General features: G+C 44.1%; 1 protein-coding gene across 1 annotated transcript in view; it reads right to left on the bottom strand.

Moving 5' to 3' along the window:
• Positions 1 to 2590: 2590 nt before the first annotated feature.
• gpc3 (glypican 3) overlaps positions 2591 to 23578 on the bottom strand; it is a 142266-nt gene continuing 121278 nt past the window's right edge. The window contains exons 7-8 of the mRNA XM_008282187.1: positions 22105 to 22291; positions 2591 to 5723 (exon numbers count right to left, since the gene is read on the bottom strand). Of these exons, the coding sequence (XP_008280409.1) occupies positions 5548 to 5723; positions 22105 to 22291 (363 nt within the window). The 3' untranslated portion in view covers positions 2591 to 5547. The remainder of the gene's footprint in view (positions 5724 to 22104; positions 22292 to 23578) is intronic.

Raw genomic sequence — 23578 nt, 5'->3', positions numbered from 1 at the left:
ACAGTGTCAAAAACACACGTTCACACTTCCAAAGTTTCATATGTCACAAACTTTAAGCCCCAATCCTGTCAACTTGCAGGAACTTTCTGCATCATTATTTTCCCTCAGAATCTGTTTTTCCATCCAAACATGCCCAATCCAAGCTGCCATTGTGTAGCATAGAGTAGCTTTACAGAATGTAGAGTTGTAGGTGAGCCGGTGTGCTCGAGTGGACTTCATAGATCTGCATGTTGTAAAGCAGGGGTGTCCAATCCTGGTCCTCGAGGGCCACAATCCTGCATGTTTTAGATGTTTCCCTCTTCATCAGGATCGTTATCAGGCTTCTGCGGAGCTTGATGATGACCCTGATCATTTGAATCAGGTGTGTTGGAAGAGGGAAGCATCTGAAACATGCAGGACTGTGGCCCTCGAGGACCAGGATTGGACACCCCTGTTGTAAAGAAAACAGTGGTGTAGACTTACATTAAATCCATTTTAAGGCAGGAACAGATTATTTTCATGGAAAAAAAAAAAAACAACCTTCTAATTATGTGACTTTGATACACAGAGATGAGTTTTTATGGGTTTAATCAATTATCGGAGAGAGACTTTAGCCAGTTTCTTGTGGGTTATTTTTTATTTATTTATTTATTTTCATCTCTGGATAATCAGAAGCGAGTGACTCGTGTCATGCCAACATCATTTTCTATGGATTGAGAAGCTGCGGTATAGTCACTGAAGCATTTAACATTTTTTTCACGCTGATAAAAGTCTTTTCTTTAACAGAAACTTGCTGCAAGTCTTTAGTCTTTATCAGCCACCTTCGGCTGCGTATCTAGGAAGATAACATTATCATTTCAATCCTGCCTGAGAAGCTCTGATTGGCCGGTTCACAGCTGTGGGTGGTGACTTAGGGGTCTGAAACCAAATGTGCTAATGTAAATTCACTGCATGAGACACTCAGAACGTGCTGCTGACTTGCCTCAAGAAAGTCACAGCAGACAGATTAAAGGCAAAGCATGGAGACCATAGTGTCAGTGGTTTGTCTAATTATTCTACAAACACTTACTGAATCTAAATAATCTGACAAATGTTCTAATTACACAAAATCCTGCAGCTTTAACGGCCGTCTACATGAGTATTATGGAGTTGATTTTCTATCTTTAATCAATTCAGTTGGAAAGCATTATGATTTAGGACATAATTGTAACTAAAATAAATATTGTTTAGCGATGACATCCCTCAGGTTTTGATAGCACTACCCACGGCTGAGACGAACGGGAGCAGCAGTTGTCAGATTTTCAGATTAAAGCAGTGGCTATCACTCAAAAACACAAGTCTTTTGGCTGCATTTCAATCTGGTCTTCTGTGGCTGCTGCTGGTGTACAAACTGGCAGCTGTTGTTTGTAAAATGGATCACTGATTGTTGAAAGCTGTGCAAAGTCTAGAAAGAAGCATCTGGTGTTTGAAACTGAGGAACTGACACCAAAACACTTGTGATGTGTTACACGGCCGAGTTTTTCCTGACACTGATAGCTTTGTTTCTGCAGCGGGACCTCACATCGTCTGAAAGGTCTCCTCAGTACAAGCCAGCATGTTTTTCAGGCTCTGGCTGAAAGTCCTGCTGCTGCTGCTGCTGCCATTTAGCATTGAGCAGTTGGGGGATTGTGCAAAGCTACACTGAAGTTGGGTGCGATCACAGCGGACCACACCTTTATGGTAATGATGGGTGTGGTCAGGTGTGAAGTCCAACAGACATGAACCATCCATCCATTATCTATACACCGCTTAATCCTCACTAGGGTCGTGGGGGGCTGGAGGCAGGAGACACCTGGACAGGTCACCAGTCTATCACAGGGCTACACTTAGAGACAGACAACCAAGCACACTCACATTCAGAGCTGCGGACAATTTAGAATCACCAATTAACCTCAACATGTTTTTGGACTGTGTGGGAGGAAGCTGGAGAACCCGGAGAGAACCCACGCTGCACGGGGAGAACATGCAAACTCCACACAGAAAGATTCTGGTGCCCCCACCGGGACGCGAACCGGCAACCTTCTTGCTGCGAGGCAACAGTGCTACCAACATCTGAATGTAATTTAATTTCAGATTTCCCACCAAACTTCAGCCACAATCGCAGCTTATTTACTCAGGAATATTCAGCGTTAAACATAAAACCAAGTTCCAGAAGCTTTAATCTCAGGCCCCTCTTTAAATCCGACATGCTAGACTTGTGAGAGCGGCTCCAGCTCAGATCTTTCCTTTAAACTACACTCAATATCAATTTGGCGTCCCATTTTTTTATGACTTGGCTCAAAACACTCGCATGTTTTTCAAAGTGTTCACAATGTTGCTAATATTTCATTTAGACACATCGCCATAGACACAAAACAGTAAAACATGTTTAGTTTATTTTACATTGTACTTTCTCCAACAACAATCAAATGAAAAAAACAAACACTGTGCATTAATTGTTCTTATCCTTCAATCTTAGATGTGACACTGGCCCGAACATAACAGATCTTCTTCATGACAGGTGTGGCTGATCACCTTTATTAGGCCTGCATCTCGTTAAGAAATGATTAGTCGAACGAAATTACATCCAATGTCTTCACATAAAAACTTTAATGGAAAATGTCGCAAGGTCGAGAAAAGACGTGAAGGAGAATTCATGAGGACTTTGGTGGTCGTTATGCAGTTCACATGACGGTGGATGGAACTGACATGGATGGTAAAGCATTATCTCCTTTCTTGACTAATGTATCCTATGCTAAAGGAGACAAAAAAAAAAAGAAAAAGGAGGTGTTAAAGCACCTTTCCAGAGCATTTAGAGGCCTAATACCAATCTCCACTACAAGACCTAAGCACTGAACCCTCACAGACTAAAACGTCACACTACAGGAGTTTTAAAATCCAAACTGATTCTCAATGCACAGTCTAATATTTGAAAGTAATGGCACATTGCACACAACAGGATATTATCAAGATTATAAAGCTAGAGGGAGCAATCAGGGAGCCGCCTCATCTTATGGGGAAACGGATATAAACAAAATAGAAGCTTTGGTGCAACAACTTGCTGTAGCGCTAATAATAAAACTAAAAGAAGCCTCCTGGATCTGAGGGGAAATGTCTTCTAGAAGCAAACATGAGAAGTCCAACTGCCTTTCATTGAAGCTCTTATGAACGCTAATAATGTTTTTTGCAATGAGAAGAAAACAACAAAAGCACAAATGAGTCTGGATGAGAAACGGCTGGGAAGATGTGGTCAACATGGGTTGTTTTTTTTCTTCAGCAAGAAGTGGAGGTGAGATTTGAACTGTTAAATATCAGTTTTAATATCTGTAGCTAACGTTAGCCTCAAGGGCGAGAACGTTTAGCTTTGCTTGGCAACAGCGTCCGCCGCTCCAGGTGCTTCTGCGACAATCATAACCGCCCCGATTTCACCACATAAATTGAATTAAATATTATCGGGGAGGCTCAGATAAGTCTGTGAGCAGTTCAAGAGGTTTAACACTGGATCTGTAAAAACCTCACATTAGCAGATAATCTGTGCCAAACATCGGTTCAGACCAGATTTCTCCTCTAAATGTCAGCAGGAGTGAAAAGGACGTAAATCAACCTGAAACTCCTGTAGTGAGTCCGGCTTTGACTGAGTCACAGATGTACTGTTTGAATGTGTGCTTTTTGTGAGGCTGAAAAGGTATAAAAGGAGGAATTTAAATCTGGACTTGTGGGTCACTGGCAGTTAAATAGATTCCCCAGCTCGTATCTGTACCTGTTTGGACAGTACAGTGTTTATACGTTTGAGTAAACTACCAAAGGTCAAGAGAGCCATCTTCAAATCCTAAACAGAGATCAGACTGAAAATACACCCAGCGTGTAATAAATAACCACAACAGACGCTGTCACTTACAGATAAACCGACCGGCAGACTTCTCCCCTGCACCCGTCCATACTTGGTTTGTGTACATTTTGCGTGAGGCAGAACAACCGTGTTTATATGTCACCGATTACACTACGAACTATGGGCAGGTTTCTCTGGAGGTGTGAAAAATGGCATCAAAAAGTCCTCAAGCTTGCATGCACTTGACAGTTTGAGAGTCTGTGGAGTGCAGAGATTGAGATTGGGCCAGAAAATTCCACCAGGCCTTATCGTAGCTGCCACTTCTGGGTCGTTTCACTCGATTAAAAACCTTCCTAAGCAAAAAAAAAAAAGAATATTCACCAGCAACTTCTGTACGCTGAACTTCTGACATCAGGTGCACGTTTAGTCATTGCTGTTCCTCGTCCCACCTGTGCTTCTCCCGATACGACGAGCCGAACAGTCGGCTGTGAGCGCAGTCAACGCTCCCAGCTGTGGAGTCCGCTGGAGCTTTTAATTAGCGTCTTTCCACACATCCATCACACTCCAGTAATAAACAACAAGTGGAGCCGGACTCCCATTTTTCATTTTGAAAACCAAACATATTTAAATAAACAATAATAGAATTTAAATAAAAAATAATCTGACTTCTGGTTTTAAACCAAAAAGGCCGGACATCGCAAACGTGTCAAATCAATGCAACATAAACAAAAAATAATAATTTACACATATTTTTTTATACATATTTATATCATCATGTCACTGCTCGCTTTATGCACAGTGCTAAAGAATAAGCTCGAAATTTGCAGCAATGCTTCACAGTCCAGCCAATAATTCAGTCCACAAACCAAATATTGCAAACAATCATATTTTTTGTAAACATGGCACCAACACAGAGAAACATACATTTGTACAGTTTGGGGCTCATTTGGAGACTTTATGCTCTGATGGTAGCCCTTGAACTCTTTTATTTTTTTTTGTCCATTTTAGGGGCGGTTACCGCTTTCAAAAAAAAGCTTTACAAAATAAAACAAACAGTGATGGTGGGAGTGAAATAATTTAGCTATCACTAGGATATAAACAACCAGAGAGAGAGAGAGAGACAGATGGGAGGTTTAGGTAGTAGCAGAGCGTTTTGAGAAACAGTTTAAATAAGTGATTCACCTTCAGCCTTCAGGGATGAGGAGCTCAGTAAAACTCTGCCGAAAGTCCAGACCTGGCAGGAGATCATTCGCTGCCATGAAGGAAAATGGCAGCAGCTGACTTCTTCTTCCTGCTTGTTGCTGCAGGGCAATAACTCAGCACAGACTGAGAGTTTAAAAAAAACAAAAAAAAAGCAGTCTGTTGTGTGTTACTGGTCCATAAAGAACAGCGTCTCCCATCAGTTTAGACAGAAGAAGTCAGCATGAGAGGAGGTGAGGCGAGAGGGCGCGAAACTGTGTGAGTGGACCGGTGGGAGAGTTTGTATTTACATAACGCCATGGTTCTATCTAGTGTGCTTTCTTTTTTTTTTTTTGTTGGTTTTTTATATGTTTGTTAAGAACATCCACTCATTTTGAATAAAACAAAACAGGCTCTTACAGAGAAACGTAGCATTTTCCTGTTGTTCATGCTTCCTTTGTCGAGCCAAGAAAGGTTTATCACATTCCACACAGTCTGAACAGCAGAGGAACAAAAAAGAGGTGATGGGAGAGTCGCACGGGTCAGTGGTGGCAGAGCAGGAGCAGAGCGAGCGCCGCGGGGAGGGTCGGGTCCAGGTAGCTCCTCCGCAGCCGGGCCGCAGGTGAGGAGACGCCGCCGACCCCGGCCGTGGCCAGCCGAGGGGTTAACAGCTGCTCCTGGAAGGTGAAGTCGTCCATCGCCAGGTTATCGGAGAGGTCTGAGAGGGAGGCAGACGCAGACGGATAGAAGATAATGAGGGAAGGCGAAGGAATGAAAAATATGAGAGAAGCAGGAAAAAGGATGGAGACAATTAGAAAAAAAAAAAAAAGGCTGTCACAAGAGCTGAAAAACACATGTCTGTCCTCCTTTCGCATGATGTCTTACACAGCTGTAAAAACAATGTTACATCGGGAGAAACCCAAGCGCCTCGTATAACCAGATGTTGCGTGTTATTGTTGTAGACACATGCTGAATCACGCAGACATAAATTTTACCGAGAGCAAGTGTTGAAATGTGGATTTAAGTGGTGAGATGCGGAAAACAAAAAAATAAAAATAAAAAAAACCACAGAGGCTGCATGAGATCATGTCTCGGTATCTGGAACAACCAGAACACTTGACTGACGCGTGTCATCCGGCGTGTGGTTGAATGTGATAAACTTCACCTTCAAACCGGAGCCCTGCTGTTTAATTAAATGAAACACACAGTCCACTTAAACTATTTATAAAAGAAGAGTGCTGACATGGAATTAATTCTGACGATCCAAGATGGTGACAGTTAAAATCCTATTTTGATTGTACAGATAAATGTGGGCCTGTTTTAGGAAGCAGGGAGGAAGGGATTTGTAGTCCTTTGCGAGGAGAGATCGTGTCCAAACTGTTGTTAAAAGAACAGTTACACATTTTGGAAACCTCTTTGTGAATGTTAACTGTGGAGATACAGTGGGACGGTGGTTAGCTTAGCTTAGCTTAGCTTAGCTTAGCATGCAGACTGGAGGCAGAGGGAAACAGCTAGCCCAGCGCTCTCCAAAGCTCAGAACATAACAGCACTTGCAGTAAGTATTAAAAATTCAACAGAAAGCGCTGCTATGTCATGTATGCCACATATATGTTTAAGAGTTTAATAAATGAATAAATGATTTTTTATCTACTCTGCACATTGTACTGCAGAAATTGAGTCATTTAGTCATTGGTTTATTTTACAAATAATTTAATTTAAAACTAATCTACAGACGAGATAAGACGTGAGATTAAATGCTCCCCCTTAATATAACCTTGTTTATTTTACGCTCTGGGCCAGTCTAATTCAACAATACAGCAAATAACTAAGGAGACTGTCATTACAACATATATTAACCCTCTGAAGCCTGAGCAGGTTCTGGGCATTCGTCACTTCTCACTGTAATATAAAGTCCTGCACCTCTATAGAAACAGAACAACCACGGCCAGAAGGAGAGAGAACTCAGAAATGTATTTTATGCAGTATGACAAAGATATAATGCCACAAATAATAAAAAAGAAAAAAACTTAAGTTGAATTTCTTTAATTATTTGCTTTACAAAAATTGAAAAAAAAAATCAGAAATCAACATGAGCCACAGTTTTGCAAGTGGTGCTTCCAATACTGGAAATAAATGGACACTCTTTACTCATACTATAGATATTTTACTCGTTGAATTTTTATAACATCTACAAAGTAGTTTTTTTTTTTACACACTATTTTGCAAATCGACTTTAAAAAGATGTGTCACCATGTTGAATGTATATAAACTCAGCCTGTAGTTCACCCAAAAACTCTACGTTTTTGGCACATCAGGAACGCACAATTTAGTTTTTTACAGGATGTAGTGCAAATTGATTTTTTGCTATTTTTTGAAAAAGAAAGTATTATTTTGATAAATATCATGATGTTAGGTTTAGTTCTGGCTAATTTTTCCAGTGGAACCAGGAGGTCACACATCACACATTCAAGGACTTTTAGAAAGTCCTTAAAAATCCAGTGATTGTCTTTGGTTTTTACAGTTTCTGGCTCTGAAAAATTGTGTAATTTTGGAGAATTTTTAAAAAGATAACATGCCCCTTAAACCTGCCGACGAGTTTTGGGTTTAAACTGAAGACACTGCGGACCAAGTGATAATAACAGCAGACAGACAGGGTTTAGTGTGCCAGTAAAGTGTTGCAGGAAAACCACGTTAGGTTGTAAACTTATAACTCTTAGTGCCAACCAAACAGAAAAACTACATTATATATATCTTATATTGTTGTTGTTTTTAGCACACAGTCATCCCACAAAGCAACACCATGCGTTTTTTTAAAAATCTGCAAGAAATTTCACATAAACCAGAGTTTAAAAAAAATCTTAACTTCAGAAGGTGTTTTAAGACCTAAAACAGCATTTGCACATGAACGCGAGGCCCAAAGGTGGAGGAAAATGTTAGTTTTGCCAAATATCCAGATTTTTATGGCTGAGGCCTTCGCCTGGGTGTGGCCAGCTGCTCATCTTCGTTGGAAATCACCTCACCCACCGGAGATTCATCCACTAATCATAAACCTCAGCTTGTCACTCCGGTCGTTGCCAGATTGTTTTGCCTGCTCCTTCGGTAGGATCCTCAGCTGAACTCTGTTTATAGTTTCGCTTCCCGGTGTTTTCGCTCCGTCTGACGCAGACTTTCTTGTGTTTCAGGTTCCAGTCGTCTCCAGTTGTCTCCTTGCCAGCGTGTTGCCACAACCCAGCTCCAGCCAGCAACTGCCACGTACAACCTCCTCAGTCAGTCAGTCAGTCAGACAGACAGACAGACAGACACCTCCACCTGTCCTGGATTCCCCTCCTTGCTTCACTACTAAGACAATGAAACCTTTAAACTCCAAATTCATGTCCTGCATTTAGGATAAAAAAAATCTCCATAAATGAATAAATAATAAATGAGATTTAATGATTCTCAGCTCCTAAAGTTGTGACCATTCAGGAGCTGCAATGGTTCTAAACATAAATACCTATTAACAGACTGTGGGGGATAAAGTGCACACAAAGTCTCATATTCTCCTCTACAATACTTCAAAAGGGGCCGCAACCTTAATAAACTACGCAAAAATTAACGTTGGTGTATATGTTGGAATAGAAATATTAGAACGTGCCAGAGGCCAGAAAATTAACGTTTTTCTGGCCAGAGTTGTTCTTTAGGGGGCATGAACCTACATCACCATAGCTGGCTACCCCGGGCGGCTGGCTGCCCCTCGTCTTTGTGGAAAACTCTGACTCTAAAGCTAATTTTGTGCCGTTTGCCAAGAAATACTTTCAGCACGTAGCTCCCTGCAAAAACCACAACTTGACATTTTTACATTTTGCTTTGTGTTATTTATGTTAATTATCAGCTTTAGAGATTTTTTTTTAAAACTCTGGACCGAGTGCTTCTCAAACAAAAACTACATTCTCCTACAGTAACATTCTTTTTCTCCATTTTCTTCCAGAGATGTTTTTTTTTCTTAATCTTCAAGAGAACTGTGAGCTCCTACTTGCTGCATGTGCAAGCGATTGAGCGCCGAGCGGTTTGGAAAACAAGCGTGTAGTAAATAAGTGGAAAAAAAGCAGAATTAATCCTCAAACAGAATCTATATAATCACATATGACAGCCTTTGTGAGCACAAAATATGTCCTCTTGATCTAATGTAAAACCTCAACTTCTGAGTCTGTGATAAATTGAACGTATCCCTTTACAAATGTCTAAAAGCACAAACAATTGCAGCATTCAGAGACCTTAATTTCCTCCAAAGTCCTGCCGCAGCACTGTCAGGAGGCATTAATTCAATTCCTCCCACATGCAGCTATTACTTATTTTTGTGGATAACAACTTTTTGTTTTCATTATATCATTAATCATACATGGTCTGTGGCGAGGTGTAAACGACATCAGGGGCGGCGTGGAGAAAATTACACCTGTGTGGGCATGCTGGTGATACTATCCACCGAAAGCGGACTATTATTTTTTTTTTTTAACTTTCACCTCTTGCTCTGTAGCTACTGTAAAGATGCCCTGGAGCAAGCGAGGCAGTTAACTCATTTGTTCCACTGGGGCAGTTCAGGGGTTAGCGACACCGTGCTTCTGTTGAATAATGACCTGGAGAAGGCTACAGTTACATAAATAAAAGTTTCAAAAAAGTGAGCGAGTTTTCCATAATGATAATCCCTTTTTTCCCCGTTTCGCTCCTCCATCTGTTCTGCAGTGACTTCACGCTCACCTGCTGCTCTGCTCTTACTTACTGCCGTCTTACTGCTCTGCATCCACAGCTGTTCGCATACTGACGCTGAGCAGATCCTCCTCCCTGTGTGTGTGTGTGTGTGTGCGACATGCGTCTGGCAAAAAAAAAAAAAATGCTGATATAAAGAGGCTGAGTTATGAGAGAGGCCAGGAGGATATCAGTAATAAAGGAGCACTATAGTTAGGAACGCCAGCTATGAGCCGAGCTGTCCCCTGTCAAGCCAGATGCAGAGAACCTCCACAAACACCGCGAGTGGATTTCTGACATACCTCCCTCCTCCCACACAGTCCTGGCGTCCGTGCACGTATACATTCACGCACTCATGCACGCTGTCACATCTGAGCTCCTAAAAATAACAGATTGCTACTAATTGAATTAGCTGTCCCATCTGATCTGTGTGCTGTTCTCCCTTATGGGAGTGGGAGGAAGTGCCTGATCTGAGCCACTGTGCGATCAGAGCGACCAGCGAAGGCTTCGCCCGGCTATGCTTGAGTAGAAACACAGAGAATGGGGCCCTTTCTCCCAAAAGTCTAGTGCCCTCGGGCCCCTACGCTGCCAGGCACCATCTTAAACAGAGGAGCGAGGCAAATAAATAAACCCTCAAAGCTCCGAACTGCATCTCCTACGAATTTCTTTGCAGTTACGACATCGTTTGAACGCCGGCCAGGGGACAATTAACTTTTTTTCTCCTCCTGTGTCCTCTGACATGGCAGTGGGCAGACATTCTCCGGGGCTCTGAAAGAACGATTTGTCACTGTCGACAGCGGCGCACTGTACTGCCGAGCCAATTAAGCTCAAGGTGCAATTCGATACAGCTTTTATATACACTGCGGATAAGAGGGAGGGCAGGAGAGAGGGGGGGGCATGAGTGTCCGCATTTGTGTGTTTGTGTGCGGATGATTGAGTGGGGTGTGCGCGCCCGTCCCTGTGCGTGTTTGTGAAAGAGCGGGAGACAAAGTGGGAGCGCATTGTGTTGGTGTGCTTTACAGCGGCAATAATGTGAGTGGAGAAAAAAATCCCTAAAACCAGGGGGAAGAGGGTCTTTTTCTTGCTAGTTTAAACACTTTGACATGAGCAGCACCACAGAGGGGCCTTGTTCTGCTGGATTTAAAAACAACCCAACGGGGACTGAACACTATGCAAACTTAGATCCCCTACACTCCTACGCAGGGCTGGGACTAATAATATCCCGGTATAATTAGTGATGAACACCTGTGCCTGTGTGTGTGCAGCAACGCACAGACTGAGTGAGAGTGAATGAGAAGGGAAACACAGACAGAAGTAATCCAGATTTCTTTTTTTTTCCTTTCAGGGAGGAGCCAGGAGAGTGGACAGGCTGGGACAATTAGGCAAATAGATGGATAACTCCTGGCTATAAATAGAGCCACAGTCCCAACTGTGATTAATGTGACCAATGTGGGCCCTTGTGGCTTTCAGCAGAGCAGAGCCCTCCTCCTGCTCATCCATTCAAACCTTCCATTTTGAGGCTATCACTCTGCAAAGGACGCCACCTTGCTAGCTGGCTTTATCGTGGCCTTACGAGCTCGAGTTACGACCCAGGGGAGAGGTCAACAGTCCGACCATTGATCGGTAAAGGCTCTGGACTGCGAATGAGCAGGCACGGCAGTCACATGCGAGTCAACAACCGAGGCAGCATTCAGGCTTTAAATTTATGTTTTCTTTAGTGGCCATTCCTCGGGAGAACAGACCAATACATCCAAGGCATTGCTGGTTTTAGAGGGGGGCCGAGCGGATGTTTGTTTGGATCCCCCTAACAGGTCAAACAGTGGCTGGAGTGTGTGTATATATATATATATATGTGTGTGTGTGTGTGTGTGCAAAAGAGGACAGGCGAAGGGAGGGGGAGCGAGCCTGGAGTTTTGTTTTCAGCGCCGCCGGGTGCCCGAGGCTTGTCGTTTACAATTGTCACAACAAGCAAACTATGTCGAAAAATTGCACCAGCGAGTAGAAATGTGTATTTCCCAGCAAGCCGCAAGTACAGGTGAAGATTACATGTTAGAGAAAATCACAGGAAACTGTTCATTTGTGCTGTCTCACATTGCCAGTAAACATGCTTCCTAAATTTAACTTCTCAGACTACGTGTGCACATCAGCAGCCGGTTGACACATTATTATAACCCCTCCGGCGAGTGTGTACCTTCATGGTGCGGTACAGTTTATTCAGTACATGTGTGCTATGCACAAAGGCCTTTTTTTGGTCAGATAAGTATGTGGAATGTTAAGTCTTCAAACACAGGTGCTTCTTATGAAACGGGAGAGATGGTTTAGATTGCTGCTACATTGGCAGACGATGTGTGCACATAACACACCTAAGCTGGTCAAATTTGATCTAGGTTTTCAAGATTCAACAGCTTAAAAGATATTATGGTTTCCGAGGTAAAGCAAATATTTTATCGCTCGTCTCATCTGCGCAGAGCAAACTATTCACTCATATATTAAACTCAGCAAATTTAGAAATTGAAGGCCCGGTGTGTGAGCGGGAGCCGCCCTGACAGCTGCAGAGAAGACAGCGGTTCTCAAAGACGTGATGGGAGCTGCTGAATTCACTGCGTCTTATCTGGCGAGGGTTAACTGATAAGGAGCTAGACTGTGATTATTGGCCTGTTGGTCACATTCTACAACTCTGACACCAGGCCAGGGCTGTTTGTCCCCGGGTCGCTGCTGACTGAGAGCCGAGGGAGCGGTGCGGGATGCCTCCGTCCATGGACTGGCGGGAATGTGACCGTCTGCCTCCACACCCACAGGCCGACCACAGGGGCGCTCGGAGAGGCTGGGAATGTCGGGCCAAGACAAACGGGACGCCCAGAGGAGGCCCTGCCCCTGGCCTTTGCAACAGCTCTGCTCTCTGAGCTGCTCTGGCCTCCCAACTTCCACAACACTCACTGTTATTCTAGGCTGAGGGACCCTCCCACACAAAGGGCAAGAGAGTAAGGCAGGGAGACGTGATGCCAGAGACGGAGAGGCAGATACTGGAGTTTACTGATTTTTAAAAGGAAAAGGAGTAGAAGTGATTAAAAGTAGACATAGCAAAGTATGGAAAAAAAAAAAGGGAACAGACCACTGCAGGAGAAGAAGGAAACCGACCGAGGATTTGCTCCGATAAGAAAATGAATACAGCCTGTCAAAAGGGGGGAAGCCAACCCATCACACACACTTCCTAAATTGTGGCTTGTGGAACAAATGCGAGTCAACACCTATTAATTAACACGGCCAGTGAAGGGAGGTGGTGTCATAGAGGGGATGACCAGCATGTTGCACCCATTGGCCTCTCCCAGCGCCGTCCAAATTAGATTTACTCCACTGTATTTTTAGTCTCCGCTTCCAGTAACGGCTAATATGATCACAGAAGGGAGAAAGAGCGCTGGGCTCGAAGAGAAATAAAAGCTCAGAACAGAGGCATAAATTCTGACCGAGAATTCCTCGCCGCCGAAGCTGCGAGGGTGGAAAGTGTGTGCAGGCGCGAGAGAGGTAAAAACCATAACAAATCAAACATACAAAGAGGTGATTCTGTGCTGAGGGCAAGGGGCTCGTTCTGGGTGGGGAGCCGAGCGGCGTACAGAGAGGGAGTGTGAAGCAGCTCAGAGGTCAGTGCTGATGGAGGGTCAGGGGTTAGCAGCCGTTTAGGGCCGTTTCTGAAGGCATTGGACAACGGTTGTTCTTATCAGAGCTGGTGTATAGCGAGGGAACGGCTGTGCAAAGGAGCTGGTGGGTCAGCGTTTGGCCTTAAGGGACGTCCTTGTGCTGGTCACTGAGCCTCCGAGGAACACATTCTTCAGATGCTGTCTTTATCTTTTAGCAATGAGGGAAGCTGTGTGCACATCCAGAGTCCAGCAGTCAGTCAGTCCAGCGAAGAAAATGTTGCTGGCAGATAGAGACGTGTGTTTGTTGTGCAAATGTCCCTGCCAACAAACAAGCAGAACTCTCCCTACATTCCTGTCATAGAAAGGCAGAGCAGAAATGCAGCCAAGAGTGACAATTTGGCCGCTCTGACTGTACACACAGAGAGCTCCTGTCGAGCGGCTTCACTATCTGTCTGAGCTCTTTTTAGTGGTTAGCCTGCGGTTTCCTCCAGCAGCTCGGAGTCTATTGACAGCACGACTCCTGCGATGTTCGCTGCACCGTCGACTCGCTTTCAAGAGTGGGCTGGAAAAGCAAGAGCAGGCCGGAGCGAGACGGACAGAGGGGGAAGTTCAGGAGGCGCAGGTGAGCGTAGAGGGTTAACGTGTAAAATGCAAAACTCTCAACTGAGCTTTTAAGACGTTCCCACAAAATGGCTTCTGTGTGTCACTGTGGCGGTGAGCAGCAGAGCGGCGGGGCCTCGAGAATGGTCCCGCTGTGTGCAGAGTGTTTGTGGACTGTGGCTGAGCTGATGGACACGACCCAGGAACGGGCCTGGAATCAATTTAGTGCGTCCAAAAAGTGCCTGTGAATGTAAATAAAGCTCTTGAGCAAACAAACGCTTTTCCGAGAGGCACACACAAACACAGAAAAATGCAAAGGCCTACAAAATGAATCAAATGCTGGTGGGCCCCCCTCATGTAGATGCTGAGAACCCAGGCAGCTCTGTGAGCCTGTATCCACACAAATTAAAACCAGGGCTCTTCTTCCTGCCTTCTGGCTAATCTTAAGGGTTTTATCCCTGGATTGATTTGAGAAAGCTCCACGGTGGAACACCAACAAGAGTCCAATAAGAGGGTAACTTCATCCCCCTTGCTCCTCTCCTCCCTCTTTTTCCTTTCCCATCTTTCCCCTCCACTGCCACCACACTCGGGCCCAGAGTCGGGGACACATTGGGCCTTGTGGTCGGCGCCTGCAAGAACGAGATGGAGCTCTCGCTAGCCAAGCCTGTTTACACAGATGGTGGCAAGCTTCATTATTTTTGTGAGGGGCGTGGAGGAGGTGGGGAAGGAGGAGGATTGGCTGAATTTACAGAGGTTGTTTATAAGCTCAAGGAGGGATGGTCGCGGAGAACATTGGGTCAGAACATTTCCAGTGTGTTACGCATTATCAGCCCCTTCCACCGCCGCCACCATCCGCCCTTTCATCGCCTCATCTACCCCGACGGATTTCACATTTTCATCAGTTTAAGACTTCTCCAGTAAATATTATGTATCCATTTTGGAAAACAGTTATTACTTTTCTATTCATCATTAATCATGTAAAACATAAACAGATTTCACTTGGCGAGAAAACGATCCTTGTGCAGGCCAAGGATGAAAGCAGCAGGCATTTTGTCCAAATGTCTTTTTTGGAATGATGATTTAGATTTTCTCTGAGGCTGCAGATCACACAAACTGAGCAACAACATCTGTTCTTTTATTTATATCTCTTATATTTCTCTAATTATAATTGTGCTTTTTCATAGCCACGCTTAAGATACTGAGATTCCATCTAAATCAAAGCACCAGTGTTGGAGATGGTTGAAAGAGTTTTGTTTCTCGTCGGTATTTCAGTGGGCATAAAATACCAAAGACCACAAGTGTTCAACTATGCTGTTGTGTGAGACTAAAACTTTGATTTTAAAGCTAAAAATCAGCATGCTAACCTGCTCACAATGACACTGCAGGTACATGGTTATAAATGAAAGCATGGTGTTGCTGCCTGTGGGATCAGGAATTACCAAGGTCAGTATGTGTCATCGTTGGTAAACCAAGGTGGTGGAAAAGTTTTCAAGGTGGCACCAACACATCCCTAAAACCACACTGCTAACAATAGCTAACCATGGAATATCTTAAACAAGCCCAGGCAAGTTTTTTTTTTACTTGTCCATCTGTTGTCTTTTATTTGTTGGAGGCCACAGCATGAGGCAAACAAACAGCGAACACCATATCTGAGAATTTCCATCTCGAAGCTGCAGTGCACTGATGACAGTGTCAGAAACACAGAGTCAGACTTCCAGGGTTTCATACGAGTGTCTCAACAAGTCTAAGGAATCAATCTTGTCAGTTTTCTGCATCATTTTTCTTCTTCAGAATCAGTTTCCAGTTCAAACTTGTATGGCTAAATTGCTTCAGTGCTACAGCTTGTCATTAGCTGTGTTTCCATGCCGTATTTTCATGCACAGTTTGAAGCATTGTATTATAAAAGCCGAATGGAAACTGCAAAAAATAAGATTCTCAATCTCACAAAAAAGCTTTTACACTTACATGTGGTAGTTTTGGACTTTTTCGGAAAAGAGTTCATGCGTATAATGGGCCTCTTTTGTTGTGTTTGTCTCTGGACAGCGTAAAACATGCACAATACCAGCTGACATGAAAGAATAATCACAGCTTGCCTGACTGAAAACAACACTTGTTTCCACTGTTCTCGTGTACATGATGAAAGTTTGGTTTGTTTCTTCTGCTTCTTTGATTTTTTTCTTTTTTTTGGGGGCAGTTAGTGCACAACTGAATTGCATATTTTTTCCTCTTTCTTTCTTTACAAACAACTGCTCAAGCAAAGCACGTACTGTTGCGTGCAGTTTGAGTACAATTAGGATGCACTACTTCATTATAATATGCTGCCTCAAGCTTGGACTGCTCATATATTAGTGGGCAGTCTGCAGAGTGAAATCACTTGTTTAAGAGCTCTCTGGGGGATTTGTGACATTTCAGAGGTGCACTTCATTTGGCAATTAAATAGAAACAGAAAGCTGTAGTGAAGCATAGTTTTACAGTGTTTTAGCCAGAGTTGTAGGTGAGCTGGTGTGCTCAGGGTGCAGCGAGTGGTGGAAGTGGAGGTATGGATAGATGCAGGGATTTCACAGCTCTGGTGCAGAAAAAATAAGCCATTTTAAGGCAGGAAGGGATTCATTTTCAAGGAAGAAACTTATAAATATGCAACTGTGATGCACAGAGATGAGCTTTTTGGAGCTAAATCAACATTAAGAGGGACTTGAACAATATTTTTCCTGCTCAAACTTGAGTCCATGTGACTCAGCTCTAACTCTCTGGTATCCTGGTAGATTTGACAGCATATTAAATGAAAAACGGCCTCATCAGTCTCACATGTTTCCTCTTATTCTATAGGATTCGTGGATGATTTAATCAGCATGGGGGCACGTCTCAGACTGTGTTACTTTGGTTAGGTCTGCATGTTTTTTGTGCTTCGGTATCATCCATGTCTGCGTGCTGTTGAAAGTCTATTCAGGCCATGTGGGCACCCAGATTCCTCCTCCACCTGGACACCTGCACTCGTCCTCTCACGTGTGCATCGTCTGATCCCGTCTCGGGCCTAAACTGTGGCACGCAGGCTTCTCTACCTGGCAGCCACATGTCGATGCCTCCTCAACCCGAGAGCCACGTTCACGAGCGCAGTAGCTCCGATAATCAGCTCTATGAAACTATATGGGGCTTAAATGAGGAGGAAACGGCGTACATGAGCGGATGCATCCAGTGCCGCTAATGTCAACAGTGTCTGGATTATGGGTGCTTTGATGAAGACATGTGGCAAACACGACTGTGAAGGACTGGCGCCGTGTGACTCACCTATCAGGTGCAGAGGGGTCAGGGGTCACAGCTGCACTTAATTAACATACCGGGTTCTCGTATTGGCAGCACGTACGGCTGTTAATTCGACCCACATACAGAGTAAAGAATGTTTAGGTTTCCCAGTGTATCAACCTTTAGAGCTATCAAAGGTGTTTTTGTCTCTTTCTGTTCTTTCTCCGCATTCTTTCATCGCCTCCTTCTTTCTTTTTACCCGCTCCTTTGTTCTAGCCACAAAATTTGTAGCAGACCTGAAAGGTGAGCCCAGCCCAGCCTCTCATCGTAAGCGCATGTTTCGCATTACAGGAATATTTTCACTTTGTCTTTTGCTAACCCCCGGCGTTGATAAAAATGCTCGAGGGCTCCCAAATGAACAGCTTTCCTTCGCGGTGCTTACAGTGACCGAACGTCTGAGCGCAGGAACATAACAAGAGGTCTATTCACGCGGCTCCTGCTGAGCATGGCGAGGTGCAGCAGCAGCTCGTCCAGCTCAGCAAGAAAACACATGAGGCAGAGCCCACCAACTGTTCACTTGCAGACTAATGAATGCATAAAAAAAAATGTCTTAACAAGTCATTTAGTCTTGCAGTTGTAGTCCTAAACAGCTGTCTTTAGGAGTGGTGGGAAACTGGCTGGACAATTGTTATAGAAAGAGACGTTTATGTGGATTAATTCCTCCTTTTGATAGCAATGTGAACTGACTGAGTGAAAAAAAACATTACCTTGAAACTACAGAAGCGATTTGCTATATTTCACCGTGCTGCCAATTATTTCGAGAACTTCAAGAGTTGAAACTCAGCTGGAAACATATGGTTCACTTTATTTCAATTTTAAGGCTTTAAAACGCTTCGCTTTTGCTGCATTGTCACAGTATTGAATCCCAAATGTAAAATGACAGCAGGAGAAAAAAAAAAATGAAGTGAGGACGAGAGGATGAAGAGAGGCTTTGAGGGAAATCAGCGAGCAGGTTTCTGTGGAGATGGAGGCTCGTTCTTTGTTCCCCCACAGAGGCCGTGCAGGCAGAGACCAGGTGTGCATGAAAGGCGTAGAAACACAGGTGAGCCCTCATCGTGAGCGAAAGGCGAGTCATATGGAATCCTAGATTAATGGATTAACAGAAAGCCGTAGACACACACACATGAACCCACACAATCACTGCGCGTGTGTTCATATAGATGCAATTTCTGACTGTAACTATATAATCTATGGTTAATTGTATGAGACAGTAAAATCAGTTCATGATTATATTTTCAACTATAGAGTGAATCAACCATTTTTTAAGGCCACTAGAATTCTAAACTTCAAATTTCATCTGCTCTGTAGTTCACTACAAAATCTTCACAAGGCACATCAAAATGAGACGCACAGGAGCTGCACACTTGAGCTTCGACCAATATGTCTCTGATGCCAAAAGAAGAAGGTTGTGTGCTAATGTTAGCTGCTAGCTAATGTGATTTTCTTCAACGATAAGAGTATTGGAGAGCATAATCAGAGACTTGGTAAGGGAACAACTTGCCACTTTATGAATCTCAAATAGAAATCTATGGGAGGAGATGGCAGCTGTTGACACGTGTACCATCTCTCAGAGGGAAAAGCTGTTTTGTTTTATAGTAACTGAACAAGGAAACACTAACAACCGTGTTATCACTCTGACACAAGTAGTCGAGGTATAACTTGTGGGGAAGCTGCTTTTTAAAGCTTGTTTAGGGGCGAAGTAACCAAAGTTTTTGAGTCGGTTTGATCAAATTTGAACTGTGATGCTGTATATGCTCTATGTTTTATGTATTGATGACCATTGAAATGGCAGTTATGACTCTCTTATTATTCATTTAGATAGTTGGCTGGTCTGTTTTAGCCCAAAATAAGTGCCTGAGAGCGTTACCCAGCTCGCTGTTGAGTGGTGCTACTTGCCTATAAAGCCCAGTTCATGGTTTCTGCATCCCTGAGCACTCACAGATGCAGATTTCTGGACAACAAACATGCTTGGGGCTTTATTCGTACTTCAATACATCACATTTTAACAGGTTTGCATCATCCTGCTACACAGATGGTTGCATATCAATAAATAAAAAAACTGTTTCTGATAGGCTGTGTCCGTGCACCTTTTACAGAACATAGCAGTTTGTTACAGAACACAGAGAACACAGCACAGGGTTTCTGGAGATTTCAGAACTTCCCACTGTGTTTGCAGTGGAATGTATGTCGCTATAAATCACAGCACCTTCAAAGCCTGGCAGGGAATAGTTCAGTTACTCCTTTAATGATGTATTATACTGATTCGGACAACAGAGGATCTCCTCGCACAGCCTTTCCTCCAAAGGCTGTCGTAAAGAAGCATTTGTCATGAGGTCTATTTGTTTCCTGGCACACATACAATCAGAGAACAGTTACGGATCCTTGTGAATGCGCAGAGGTGTGAAGCATGAACTGGCTGTGAAGACTTAGCTGTGTAGTGGCTTGTTCCCTTCTCTGGTGGAGCAGCAGGATTTAAAAAAAAAAAATTAAATACTTACAGTAACCATATTTGAGACTTTAGTCGCTCAGCTTGTGAATATATATGCATATGTTGTTAAGTAGTTTCCTTATGAAATATTTGCACCGATGCTACAACAACAATGGGGCTACTGCTCCTTCAGAAACTGCTCTACATGGGTAATGTTAATTCACACTTAATATACTGAATATTAGCACATAATAGGGTAGTTGCAGCTGCAGTCCCCATCCTGCTTGTGTAGGTGGACACAGTGCAGCTGTTGTAAATAAAGTCACGGGTGTTTTCAGTGTTGTACATGCCATGGCCTCAACACAATCATGAATGTCCGCTGCATAATTATGGAGCAGCATTACATCCAAGTAGTGTCCAAAAGGTATCAGAAGCTGTCTTTCTACATTGCAAACACACTCTGCTAGTTTTGGAAATCAAATGTTGAATGTACGTGCAATAAAATGCACCCTCGTGTAATTCAATACACTCACTGGTTTTGCTTCTACCATCAGCTTTGGTGGCTCATGTAGGTTAATGTTAGCTAATGAGCTGACTGTATAACTGATGACATGGGTTTTTGGTTTAAACAATGTGCATCTTGAGCAGCAGGAGACAAGTCATCTAATCATCTGATCATCACCAGTGTCCCAACATGTGTTTTTCACCTCATCACATGTGTGCGGTTGTAATTGATTAAAGCTGGTCAGGTGGTATAAAGCCAAAAAACCGGAATCCACCAGATCTCCCACCGCTCAAATAAAACATTTACATCCGCTAATGATTTGTAAAGTAAAGCTGTAACCAGTCCTGGCTGTGGGTCTATCTGTGGAGGGATGGGGGTGGTGGGTGGTGTGTGTGTGTGTTTGGTGGGGGGGTCCCTGTCCTGGAATAGCTCCCCTGGCCTGGAATGCTCTGGGGAATGTGTAGCATGAGGTTTGATTGGTCAGGAGGGGAAGTGTGTATGTGTGTGTGTGTGTGTGTGTGTGTGTTGTGGGTGAGCGGTATTAGTTATGTGAAGGTTATGGAACCTGTGCAGAGAATGAGTGAGCAGAGATCAATCATCGGGAACATCCTCTGGACGGTCAGCAGGCTGACAGGCGGCTGCGTCGGGGGTCTCAGCCCTGCTTCTGTCCTGTCTGCACCTTGTTGTTGTGGCTCCTGTCACCTTTTCCCCACCTCTCGTGTGTGCGCGCCACACCATCGATCCGGTCCAGGCTTTGTGAAACCAGATCCTTCTCGTCCATCTCAGAGCAGCAGAGCACAGACAGGCGGCCCATTAGGCCTCGTGCTCTGCAGGTCGACCTTTGAACTCCAGTTCCCCTGTTTGACCAAAACAGTCGGTGCTGGCTCAGCGCTTCGCTGGGTCATTGCAGGCTATCAGCAGCTATCTGTGCATCTGCCAATGAGGAGAGACTTCTCAAGGTCTGCAAACATCGCTGGCTCGTGTACAAACAGGCACAAACAGGCGTATATGTGCCTGCAGACACAAACGCTAAAAACATCTAATCTCGTAATTCACAGAGCGGATAAGAGAAAATTGTGGAGACTGACGCGGAGCCTTGAGCGGCTTGGAAGTCAGAAGCATAATGAGCGTACTGAGGCAGAACTGTGGAGTCAGGCTAACAGGAGTGCGTAGGAGAGGGCATCAGACTCTCACGGCCCAGCCTGCTGGAAGTGATGGCCCTGCAGGATTCCTGTGTGAACCCCGGGTTCCTGCTCCCGCTCCCTGCCCGGCAAACCCAAATCTCTGCCACAACATCCCCGACAGGAGGACTACTCCCACTGCCGTGTTTGCTCAGCTGCGCTGGCTTTGTGTCGGCGTATCGAAGCTGCTTGTTCCTGCTCCCTCGCTGTTTTTCTCCCTCCTCTTCTGTTTGGTTTCTTTTCTTACAGCAGTTTGTAGCGTTTTTTTTTTTTTAATGTTCTTTGTCTGGCTTCGAGGGAGAACGTCAGACGTTTCTTTCACGGAGCTGACGGCGGAGAGGTCAGGAGGTCGAGGCGAAGCGGCTACCTGCGGAAGTCTCACGTCTCCGGCTGCATAGTGTCACAGTGGTGTCAACATGTACAGTAGTCATGTAAACACCTCTCTGCTTGTGTGCCCACCGCCTGTTTGGACTGCGATCACTCTGACTCACCTCAAAACAGGCCAAATCTATTCATGCACAGTTTTAGAGTAAATAGCTTTAATTTGGTTTGCAGGCACAAACAACTTAATAGCTTGTGCCCAACTATTTTTTTCACAGTCCGACTCTTAAATCCAATTTAGGGTAATTTGAATTTATCAATGTGGAGAGCGGGCACCTCATTTGAAACCACAGAAGATGCAATTAAAGTTAATTTCGAGATGCGGCTTGAACACACGTGGGTCTGACCTGCGAAGATGCGTAACCGTTTGCGTCTCGGCGGCGGCCCCAGCCCCGACACGCCGGTGCACTCGTCCTCGTCGTCGCAGTCGCCGCTCTCGAACCCGTCTTCGCCCTCGTCGTTCCAGCCGTCCGCTCCGGCTCCACGCGACCGGGCTCTCCAGCGCTTCTCGGACACCGTCACGATCCGCAGCAACTGTGGGGACAAACAGGAAGCGGTTTAAAAAAGGGGGAGAAAAAAAAAAGAGAAAGGTAATGACGTTAAAAATGCTCTCAGCCTCTTCATGAGTCACTCTGTGGTCGGAATGTGCCGGTGCGTATTAATGGTTTAACAAAGCTGTGAAAATAAATAAGGGTTGTCTTTTGATCCGAGCGCGTACCGTGTGATTATAACAGTATGAGGGGAATTCCAGACAAAAACTCGGTGAGATCTAAAAGCGTTTGTATTTACCAAACTCTTATTTTAATCACCAGGCAGGAAAACAGTTTTGTTATAGTTGCCAGTTTCTGTATTTTTGTCCAAACGTGATTCATTCAAAGGGCTGCGGCTTCATGTCCATGTAATTTACTGGTAGAAAAAGAAACTGTGGGGTAAGCAGACTGGTGTGATTGTGTTGTTACTGGCAAACATCATTGTCTTGAGTGGTTGTCTCAGGGCAATAACACCACATAACACACTCTGCCCAAGTGGAAATCAAAGCCTCAGGATCTAAAATTAAAAACGCAGAATGAAGGATGAGGAAAAACGACTGTTAATGTCATATGTAATATCTCCAGATTTTATTTTGTTGAGCTGGTGAAGATCCCATTTTTACTTGAAAACCTCTTTTGCGGGGAAGATCTCGCCACGATGGCAGCAATACAAAACCAGACCGCAGATAAAAACTGATAGAAACACGATTAGAATAATAAAAAAAAGCAGCCATAGCTCTTAGACGAGCAGAAATGTCAGGAAAACCCAACACAATGTGTCTCGTTGGGCCATAATATGCCACCAGAGCAGCTTCAGTGCACTTTGGCATTGTTTTTTTTAAGCCTCTGGAACACTACTGGAGGGATAACCACCATTTTTTTCCCCCCAAAAGATATTCCCTCATTTGGTGTGTTAATGATGGTGGTAGAGAGCACAGTTGAAGACAGCTCTTGAAAATCTCCCATAAAGCGGGTTAAGATCTGCTGACTGTAAAGGTCACAGCATATGAATCACATCATTTTCAGCCTCTTTAAATCATTCGCTAACCCTTCATGCCCCATGAGTTGAGTCATTTTTATCCTGGAAGACAACAATCCCATCAGGATGGAAATACTTCATAAATGTGATGATTACAGATGATCCCTCAGAACATCTTTATTGATTTGCAATTACTCATCCGACTCTATCGCTTTGTTCCACAGACTGTAGGCCTCTTAAACGCACATTCATCTTTATTATGATGGTTAATACACTGTAGTCCTACGATAATATCCCTCTTTATGACAGTTC

This window comes from Stegastes partitus, unplaced genomic scaffold, assembly GCF_000690725.1.
Source record: "Stegastes partitus isolate 25-593 unplaced genomic scaffold, Stegastes_partitus-1.0.2 Scaffold263, whole genome shotgun sequence".
In the NCBI taxonomy this organism is placed as follows: Eukaryota; Metazoa; Chordata; class Actinopteri; family Pomacentridae; genus Stegastes; species Stegastes partitus.
Note: the sequence above shows the minus strand (reverse complement) of the source record. Positions and strands in the feature narration are given on the sequence as shown.